The 10647-nt window shown below is 41.3% G+C and overlaps 1 protein-coding gene across 2 annotated transcripts; it reads right to left on the bottom strand.

The window, feature by feature from the left end:
• Positions 1 to 3144: 3144 nt before the first annotated feature.
• On the bottom strand, positions 3145 to 9055 carry chst12a (carbohydrate (chondroitin 4) sulfotransferase 12a). 2 transcript variants are annotated; one of them, XM_063471453.1, is made up of 6 exons: positions 8972 to 9051; positions 5774 to 6343; positions 5002 to 5154; positions 4669 to 4848; positions 3691 to 4280; positions 3145 to 3255 (listed from the first exon to the last, which is right to left on the bottom strand). In XM_063471453.1, exons 2-5 carry the CDS (start codon positions 6137 to 6139, stop codon positions 3732 to 3734), a joined length of 1248 nt encoding a protein of 415 aa, XP_063327523.1. In that variant the 5' UTR covers positions 6140 to 6343; positions 8972 to 9051; the 3' UTR covers positions 3145 to 3255; positions 3691 to 3731. The 2 variants fall into 2 exon arrangements, with proteins under 2 accessions (XP_063327523.1, XP_063327524.1); XM_063471454.1 differs by lacking the exon at positions 3145 to 3255 and having other exon boundaries at positions 3723 to 4280; positions 5774 to 6293; positions 8972 to 9055.
• Positions 9056 to 10647: the final 1592 nt, after the last annotated feature.

The raw sequence follows: 10647 nt of genomic DNA, 5'->3' as shown, positions 1-10647 counted from the left end.
TCATTTCATCTGAGTAAACCTTCACCTCTAACCACTGAAAACTTTTTAAATCGTCCTGGATTCCACATAAACATTTGTGTCATCATGTGTCCCTAGGGTCAGTCCTTCAGCTCGAACCTGTGTCATTAAACTTAGAGTTGTTGATCTGTTGTCAGGGTATATCATCAAGATGGGTTTCCAGCCAATCACACTTACATCACAGCACCTTACCTGCCTCACACAATCTACTGGGCATAGTCAGGAAGCATATTTAAGCCATGTCTGAGTTTAAAGTATACATTTTGCCTTTTCAGTTTGAATTAAAGCCATGATTATGTAGGTTTGCTCTAGTATATAGGTGCCCAGATGAAGCACTGCCAGCCACGACAAAATGACTGGAAGATGGTGATAAACTTGTCCACACTGACACCTTGAGGAATAAAAGAAGAGGTGCTTCATATTTAACTACATTCGGTTGTATCTATCTTGATGACTAGAATTTTTGTCCCACCTGTGATATGAATCACAAATATATACAAGCATAAACAAACTAAAGCAAGTGGCGAGCTGAAGTATTCACACTTGAGACATGGTCAGCATTTCCTGTTAACATTTTTGTGGGCTGCACTGGTTTCCTGTTATTCTCTTACAAGCCATGTATTTTTCACCACGATTCTCAGCTCTCATTCCAAGTGATAGTTGTGCTTTACATTGCGTAACCTTTTGCAGTCTGGTAGATTAATGTTAGTATTGTATTGCACATAATCACACTAAAGAAGAGCAGATTAACCTTTCCTGCCCCGCAACATTATTTCTCTAAATTCCAGCTACATGAATACTTCTAAAATGTGCCATCAAGTTCAAATGTGACATTTTTTGTGTTTTTAACATCAATTGAGATGAAGTAGGGTACGGTTTTTGTACTGCAGTTTAAACAAAGTGTTCAAGGCTCCCTTTGAAAAAAGAAAGCAGCATTTATTCATGATTTTTATTTCTGCCAATAAATAAAAGTCAATTCTTTGCACTTTCACAGAAATGAAAAATATCATTGTTAACAGAATGAATGTGGACACTCACATAAAAAAGACCAAAGAACGAAAGATTTTTTTTTTTTCAAGATGACTGATTTACAAAACAAACACGAGTAAGGTGGAAATGCAGTTTTTTTTCCATTATCTTCATACAAACCGGCTTTTTTTTGTATATTTAGAACAGTGATGTTGAGATGACATTAGATTTTTAATTATTTTGTTTGTTTTTTTTACAGTAACACAACACCCCACAGTTGCACAAAACAAACCAAAAAGCACTGAAACGACACTGACTCAGTGTGTGTGTTTGTTTGTGAGTGCACACACATATAAGAACGTGCAGAATAATGTCGGACAGAGCATGACCTCACATACAGTCTGAACCAAACACAGGCACACTGGAGAAACAAATTCATACAAATTCACACATAAAGACATTTACGGTTCTCCTAAAGGGCTCCTGTGTTTCCTTTTTTTCCCCCAAATAATGATTGCACACGATAAAACACAGCATCAAGCATACTTTGCTGTGGCTTCATACAGCTCTTACTGTATTTGGATTTAAGTAAAAATTAAGTCCTACAAAAATACTTTTTTTTTTGCTGTGTAAACTTTTGCAACCAAAGGCACTGTCTTCCCTTTGCACTTTTCCCTCTTAAAATTGACCCAGCCTCATGCTGCGAAGCTCCAACTCTAACCGTGTTCACGCCTTCGCCTTTGAGCTAGCGCCGAGTATAGCCTCATTACACGTTACAGTTGTACTTTGATGTTATCATCAAACCAACTCAATGCATCTCACAGCAGCGCAGTAGCGTTGCACAACTGAAAACTGTGTTTTGCTGGCTTCATATAATGTGCTCAGCTCATTTGCTACAAAAACAATGCATCCCATGAAAATTCTGCCCTTAGATTTAAAAAAATGTAAATAAATTACTGCCTATCAATGCTACCCCTCAGCCTCCTATTAGATGCACCTATGGTATCCTTCTTCAGTTATCACATTCACAAGATTTTCAGAAAACTTGACCTCTGACCTTAGAAGAGGTCAGTTATCACCTATGGTATCAATTTGAAATTCCTAAATTGCCTCGTGTTCACAATCATGTTGACAAAGTTGGGTGTCCACACCACCCCGGTTACCCCCCTCAAGCCCATCAGCCTTTTATGGCACTGTTGCAGTCTTCAGGGTTACCCAGCATAATTAAGTGTTAAAAACTGCACACTGTGCATGGAAACACCAAGCAAGTGTTGATGGCAACAACATGAAACAAAAGAAAATGTTCCCTTTACAAACTGTTTAAATACACAGAGGCACGTTTGAACAAGAACAGCTATGAAGACCAAAAAAAAAATAAAAATAAAATAAAATTAAAAAAATCCTCACGCCAGGGATTTATATTTTAAAAGACAAGCTGAGACAAATCCCACTAATCTGCCTGCTGTGCTGCCTACTGGAGCTGCTGTGCTTCTGTACGATGAGGCTACATCATGCTTTGAAACTGCTAAAATAAAGCAAGCAGCTAAAATGTTGTCAGAATAAACTGTTGGCATCATTTAATGGGCCATGCAAATGTTCCAGGCGTGAAAAAGCAGCAGGGTTTTCTCTGCAAGAGTTAGCAACATGAACATATTCTTCATGTCCGTGTATGAGGTATAACTGAACTGTCATTAGTATGCATTTTCAACAGAAAAATCCCTTTCATGCTTAACATAAACGTTGCACTTTTACAATGTGAAATAAATAAGCTGACCTACAATTAAAGGAACTACAATTAAAACTAATCAAGCAGACTTTTTTTTTTAAAGCAGGCCAAAATTTCCAAAACTGCTGCAGCTGTGCTAGCATCACAACGAGCATGGTTTCCGTGCCCCCGCAGAGGTGGGATATTTCAAACGTCGCACTACAGAAGCCTCTCTGATCATCACAGTTAGTCACAACACAACTGTGGCCACAAATGGCAGGCATGAAGGGGACATCAAAGATGAGACTTCAGCACACGCAGCATGGAGTTTTGAATTAAAGGGGACATGTTACTGCCACAACTACGCACGATTCAGAGTTTTTTAAAAAAAACTGGGCCTCGGTGAAGAACCTCAGTTCATCTGCTGTTCACCTCCTTTCACCTCCCTTTAAGCCAGCTTTCTTCTTCTGATTGGTTTTCCCCTTTGTAGACAGGAGGTTCGAGCAGCAGAGGGGTGGAGCAGCTGGCTATGAGACAACCAACATTAGGAATAGCTGCTCCCACTGATGTCATTCAGATTCAAGAGTAGGAAAAAGAGGAAAAAAAAAAACACAGTTTGAAATTAAACATTAGGGTTTGAAACTTTGGCCACGTTTCATATCAGCATCCACCACTGTAACAGCACATATATGAAAGAAAATAAGGACAGAACACAATAGGTCATCTTTAAGGACTACACTGAACACACTTCATCTGTTTGTTCATGTCTAACCTCTGTGCTTCTTGTTAGCTTTGTTAAGAAAACCCATAACTGATAATGGCTTTGACTCATTAGTGTGCTTCCTCAGAAGATTGAGCGTCTCTAATCATTTTCACGTTTAGTTTAGCATAAACAACACTGGAGAAAACACCTGCACAACCCAGAAGGAGGAGGGATGTGTCACTGTGGTTGGGGTCAACATTTAATTAATAAAAAAACAAAAAAAACAAAAACCCACATCTTGTCTGCGTGTCTCCATCAGCTCAGTAGAATCATGAGTCACTCATTGAGGAGTGAGTCTGGTTTCTCGTATCCAAACAGCCTGAAGTCAGGTTCGTACAGCTTGTACAGTTCCCTGCGTGCCTCTACCGGAACTGTGCTGAACCAGTCCGACTCCCAGCTGCTGGCTGTAAGGTTCCTGCTGGAGGTGGGAAACTCCACTACGTTGTCTACCCGCAGCAGTCGCAGCAAGTGTTCAGCATCCTCCTCTGCCGTCTCCAAGTGTCCCACAAAGTCATACTGAATTTGACATGGGTGACAAAGTCGATACACTTGCCGCCAGTGCTCATTGAAGGGCATGTCCTTCTCTGTCTGAGGGTCCAGGAGATACTGGATGAAGTGGGAGAAAGAGGGATGGATACCCAAAGAAAAGGCTTCATCCACAGAAGCAGGAGGCGTCGGCTGGTTGGCGTAGCGGCGCAGCATGACCTGCGCAAAGCGTCGGTAGAAGTCCTCATTGGGTAGCTCAAACTTATTCCGGTAGGCAGAAATGAGACGGACAAAAGGATCGCGCACAAAGAGGAACTTGGTGTACTTCTTCAGCTTCACCTGGGAAAAATAAATTACAGTTTTCTTAACATTCAATTATTCAATACACACGTGCATTTCAAAACTGCAAAGGTGAAAAAAAAAAAAAAAAAAAAAAAAAAAAAAAAAAGAACAGAGCAGAGAGCAGTATTTATCTTCCTGTGCTGCATCAATAATGTCTCTGTGAGAGATCAGTCATGCATCCCCATAACATTGAAGGGACTTATATAAAACATCAGACTTTGAAGAAAAAACATCTAACTGAAGTAGAAGGTTCAGAACGCATTCCAGGTAGCTCGAAGCAAATTCATCAAAAGATAAAAAAATAAATCAACAGCACATTTACCAAGTTAAATTAGATTTTTTTACTACCATACAGAGAACAAGAAGGTGGGAAATTTGGACAGACCTTCATGAGGTGCCTTGCAAACTTGCCATAACGTTTCCAGAACTTATTGAAGGTGAAGTGCATGCTGCTGTTGTGGACCAGGTCCCTGGGGATGGCCAGGGGGTCTCTCTGAGGAACGCCCTCCTGCAGCAGGCTTTCACTGAGAATTATCATGATGCGCTTCCAGTTACTGCACGCTACCTGAGAAGGGAAAGTTTATTGTCCACTCAGATGTCACAGTGAAACAGGCAGATACACACCGTCTATGAGCATGTGACCACTGACAGGAGGGAACCATGTATGCCGTTGTTACATGTGCCTTATTAAGTTTTACAGGAGCATGTGTCTGCATACCTTGGGAACATAGCAGTAGATAATGCCATGCCTGTCATCCACAATCAGATGATCCAGCTCCTTGTTGGGAATGTCGTCAAATGAACGGTTTTTGCCATGAAATAAGACGCTGTCATTGGCGCACATCTCCTGAAGCAACCTCCGCCTCTGCTCCTATCGTTCCATTCGTGAAGCACAGGAAAATTAACAATTACCAACCAAGGTTGTAAATACTTCATTTTCAGACATTGCTCACTGACTGGGGAGCTTTTGCTTCTTCCAAAAAATCTACAGCAAGGAGTATCAACAGGTTTCCAGTAACTGTTTTTGTTCCTGACGTTAAAGGCCTCTGTGGTTGCCTTTAAGGTTAACGCTGTCACATGTGATTATAGTTATGACAGGCTCTTTTTCTTTAATGCCAGTTTGAATTTCTTAAATCTGCGATTAGGTTAACACTGTCTCAATTAGAGGCTCTGCTCCTGTCAACTACTCACAGCCCAGAAATGTGAAAGTTCTGCTCATTAGTACAGATTTCCTCACTGGACATGGTTACATGACAGACGTTTGGATGTGCCGGAGCAGAGAAAAAGCACACAGGTGGAAATAAGAACAACATAAGTGACTCTATTTAAGTTATCTCATTGAAGCAGCAAGAAACCGGCACCCAGAATATTTCATTTTTTGTGCAGCAACTGTGCTTTTCCTGCTAAGACATCTCAAAATGTCAGCAGGAAAACTTTTAATCAACTAGTAAACATTTACTACTACTAACAATAATAAAAACTGAGTTAACCTGTCTGTCACGGAGCTCTGGAGCCAGTGGGGTCAGGTGAATCTTCCACTCCCGCCGCGGTATATATCGTTCCTCTGCTTTCTCTGACTGGTTGCTTGTGTCAGCCGGGGCAGCGTCAGTGGGCTCACCAGTTCCCGGCTCTAAGAACTGGTTAACAAAGGCATCGATGTCCGACAGAAAGGACGGGGCTCGAGAGGTCTGTGGCCTCTTCTGGGGAACTGGGTGCGGGACTTTGGGGCCCGGGGAGACAGGAGTGTGCAAATAGAAATGGGAGGCACCGACATCGTCCCAGTAGATGATGATCAGAAGGATCATAAAGGCCGAGCCCAGGACTACAAAAATGCGGAACATCCTGGACGTTCCCATGGTGACTGTTGCTTGCTACAGGGTCACCATGGCAACAGAGTCAAGGTCCAGGAGCGCTCTCTCTCTCTCCCTCTCTGTCTCACCATGGCGATAGATGCACGGAATCTGTGGTAGCATCAGACTTATTGTGGTGCTGGTGCATTGCAGGAGCGCGCTGCACAAGAGAAGTGGTCAAACATCAATAAACTCACCTCTGTGTCATACCTGCACACACACAAACACACAGAAACCATAGTCATGTCTTTCATCTCCAGCTGGAGTACAGGGTTCAACACCTGTTCTGACACTAACACAGAAACAATAATTTATTAAATTATTTTGTTGCTTTGCAAATTCCAAAAAGAAGTCTGGTTAAAAAGCAAAGAACCGCAGTCTGGATGACAGAAGCTTTCTAATGATTTTACTTTCATACAGTGAAAAGATTCAAAGTATCTGACAAAAACAAATCTGACAAAAAATTAAAAAAAAAAATGCAACAATAAATCTTTCATAGGATAATCCCCCTTCCTTTTGTCTCTCTTTTCACTATTCTTCCACTTTTTCCCCACATTTAAGCGCACCTACTAAAGCATACACGTTGATGCTGAAGTAAAATGACAACCTACTGAGGTATTCTGGTTCTCCTATTAGTAAGAACTTGAAATCTAAAGCAAACTCAAGCGAGCATGACAGTTTATTGAGTTCGCTTTTTTGACCAGGCGCGCACTCAATCTCTCTGTCAGTGCTCGGAGTTGACCTCACTCCCACTCCCTGCAGTAAAATCACGAGTGGTTGTCAAATATTTCCATTTTAGGAGGCTCTGCACACCATAAAAGTTTTGCACTGCACAAGTATCCAGCTGTATCCATAGCAGCGTTCCAGCTGATTAGGGCACAGCACGTTAATAGTCAAGTAATGAAGTAAAAGCCCACAGTGAAAAAGGAGGTCAACACCAAATATTTTACACACCCGACCATGATGTAGTCTGCATTTACAAAACACACTGAAGCTCTATGTCTTCAAGCGATGCACAAAATGGGTTGTTCCTATAGCTACAGGAAAAAAAACAGCCTGGAAGTGATGGAATACATAAAGGATCTGTCCTCCCTGTGACTTAATTCAGCCGCAATTCATGTGTTTTAATCCACCGCCAGTCTATCTGCTCCTTCATGTTCAGTTTAAAAGTCGCAGGGCGTTACTTTCCATTCCTACGCACGTCTAAAATTGGAGCTCTCTGCAACAGTCCTCATATTATTTCCTCTTTCCTGAAGCTAAGAGGGGTCCATTGACATGGAAAGTCATCATCAGCCTACTCGGCAGCCTGCAGATGGCACTTCTCTGTGCACAAACGAATTAACTGCTGTTCTATAATGTACATCATAAGCCCAAATGCATTACGTTCATCAGTCACTAAATGAGTGTACATTAACTCCGCTAAATAAGTACAGTTCTGACATACTTCTTCTTTTTCTCAATCAGTATTTCTGTCTCATAGCACTTTACTTCTGCTGCACCACATGTCAGAGGCACACTTTCTGAAAAACCCAGCTAAAGTACTTCACAAAGTCTAGATCTGACACACAAAAATATATAAAGGTCTATCAAACAATAAAAAAAAAAAACTTACAACTCATCGAGCACATTAGAAAAACCCTGCTCCCACAAAAAAACACATAAATTAATAAGCTACACAGGGTTATCATCATCATTACTAAATAATAATAGAAGAAATAGCACTTAAATATCTTTGTTTGATCATTTGTTAATTTTACATGTATTGTTATGTCCATTATTATTGTTATATATTTATACAGTTTTCATATTCCTAGCTTGCCTACATTTCTAGTCATATTACTCATTATATGCGTTGTTTTTGCTGTGAATTTTGTAAACGTTGTGATTTATTATTATTATTATTATTATTAGCTGAATAATTAATCCGCTGGATTTTCTTCTTCTTGCACTGCATGTTTGTGTGGAATTTTTTGGTGCATTTCAAACAGCAAAACAAGAAAATCACATTTATACGAGTACATTTACCAAATCTTTTCTATTAGATACTGAATATCAAGGAGACCACGATTTCCACATAAGAACTCACATATTAAGCTTATGCTATTTAAACTACCCAAATCTGTTCATTAATATTATATTTACTTCATTTTTATGCTAAACAAGTTGGTTAAGTCTAAGAAAACTTGTGAAAAATATATGTGGTTATTTCTTTCATTCAAGTCTGAACCGTTATCCGTGGACAGGAGGCTGAAGCTTTGGATTTTAGACGGACTTATTGGAAACATTTCCTCTGAGCGATTTAAACAGTCGCTTCAAAACTCTTTCGCGTTTGTTTTATTTCTCGGCACGTCCCCGCCGGTGTAACCCCGCCGGTTTAAACCACAGACAAAGCCGTGTACCGGTAGACCAAGCGGCAGATAAATCACTCCGTCCTGTCCGCAGCCGCCTCCAGCGGATGCCAGACCGGACACAATGTAGCCTTTGACGCGAAAGCAGCTCCGCGGGAACGGGTTGTTCCTCGCGCCGGGAAGCTCTCCGCGAGGGGGGTTCGGTTAATTAAAGCGTCGCGTGCAGCTGTTTGTCCTTTATGGGGTTTTTTCGTGGGAAATAATGAAGAGAAGCCAAAGGCAGCAACGCGCTTCCGTACACCCTGTGGGTATATCAATACGGGCTGATAGTGTGCCTAGCGGTGTGTCTTGGTGTTAAAGTAGTCCTCGGCGTTGGAGAAAAGGTCAGCGCAAAACTGTTTAGCTGCTTAATAAGAGCCGACACGTTGCGTTACTTTAAAGATTTCTATGTAACGACAGGAACGACGTGGGAAAAACACACATTTCTCACCTCGCTCTGTGTCCACTAGCTCCCAGCGCCGCGTCAGCTGAACCTGTCTGTGCTGCCAGCCGCTTTTTCTTGTTTTGTCCTCTTGGAGGAGCGCGAGCACCCAAAGCACCGCGAGAGTTCACAAGCTGAGCTTTCTGCAGATCGAGCGCACGAAGGGAAAAATTCACTTTTCTGGGTCAGCTCCAGCATACCGTGTCTCTGCTCGGGGATGATTTATGGAGACAGCCTCTCCACTCTCCCTCCCAACCTCCCACAGGAGCAGTGTACTGAAAATAACATATTGTACCTGCAATCCTAAATGTCACCCTCCTCTCAAACACACGAAATAAGACCCAAAGAATGATCCTAAGTAAATGTGTTCGTGGGTACGTGTGATTATTTCCGTTGCCTCGGGCTGATGCGGTTAAAATCCTGTTATTTGTGAACTCTTTTCATCCTGTGACTTCCAACGTAGCAAGGAGCCCCCACAGAGCAGCTGATTCACTTTGCATCCCCCTCACACACACACAAAATCATCTGTTTTCAATCAGCATCACATATTTCACCCCGCTCCTAGGCCCCTGTGTTCTCATAAATGTACTTAATATAACCTTGTACTCTGTACTCTGGCAGTATTTATACGTTGGACACACGCGCACACACACACACAACTAAGATTATATATAACATCACTCCTAAGAACAGATAGATGTGGATTATAAAAAAAGAAAAAGAAAGGGGTGGGGGCACATCCATCCTGATTATTTTCATGTCAAGCCATGTATTCCTTCTATACATTTTATAATGTGCATGTATGTTATACGTTTTTAATACACTGGAGTTAAAGTCTGGTGAGCTTGTTATGTTCAGTGTGTGCCCGTTATGATCACTACTGTGGACACAAGCATGTCTTTTCACGCAGATGAGGAGATTATCCTGCATCCATATGAAAGAGTTTACTCTAAATCCCCTTCTGGCAGCCTCATTCTCACTAGATTGAACCCAAATGTGGTCATTAAAAAAAACCCAAAACATCCAGACACTGATTTTAAGCCTTAGAAAACAACATGATAAACATTCAGTGAGTTAAAGAAGAGAAGTTCTTTTCACGTGGACCTGTGAGCAAGAATGTTTTACAATATCATGCAAGTCTAGAGCCACTCTTTATGTCTTTGTAGCTTGCAAGAAAGCTTTTATTTTTTTCATTACAATTTGTTACAATTACATGTTTCAGATCATCAAACAGATTTTCATATTCGATAAAAAATCTGTTCAAGCCTATCTGGTCCTGTGTGAAAAAGCAATTGCCCCTTAATCCTAATAACTGGTTGTGCTACAATTGGCAGCTAAAACTGCAGTCAAGCATTTGTGATATCTGCCAGTGAGTCTTTCACATCACTGTGGAGGAATTTTGGCTCATTCCTCTTTGCAGAATTGTTTTAATTCAGACACACTGGAGGGTTTTCAAGCATGAACGGCCTGTTTAAGGTCATGCCAAAGCATCTCAATCGGATTTAAGCCCAAACTCTGACCTTCTGCCATGTTTTTCCTGCTGCATAAGTGAAGCACGCTTGAGCTTCAGGACACAAAGTGATGGATGCACGTTCTCCTTCAGGATTTTCTGGTAGAGAGAAGAATTCATTCAGGGGCTGCTTGTCATCAATCACGACAAGCAGCCCCTGACCATCACACTACCA

The sequence above is a fragment of the Pelmatolapia mariae genome, linkage group LG4 (assembly GCF_036321145.2).
Source record: "Pelmatolapia mariae isolate MD_Pm_ZW linkage group LG4, Pm_UMD_F_2, whole genome shotgun sequence".
In the NCBI taxonomy this organism is placed as follows: domain Eukaryota; kingdom Metazoa; phylum Chordata; class Actinopteri; order Cichliformes; family Cichlidae; genus Pelmatolapia; species Pelmatolapia mariae.
Note: the sequence above shows the minus strand (reverse complement) of the source record. Positions and strands in the feature narration are given on the sequence as shown.

Coding starts and splice junctions, on each gene's coding strand:
- chst12a (XM_063471454.1), bottom strand. CDS start 6,139: ATGGGAACGTCCAGGATGTTCCGCATTTTTGTAGTCCTGGGCTCGGCC. Junction 5,155..5,773: donor CAGAGCTCCGTGACAGACAG/GTTAACTCAGTT, acceptor ATGGAACGATAG/GAGCAGAGGCGGAGGTTGCT. Junction 4,849..5,001: donor TCTACTGCTATGTTCCCAAG/GTATGCAGACAC, acceptor TTCCCTTCTCAG/GTAGCGTGCAGTAACTGGAA.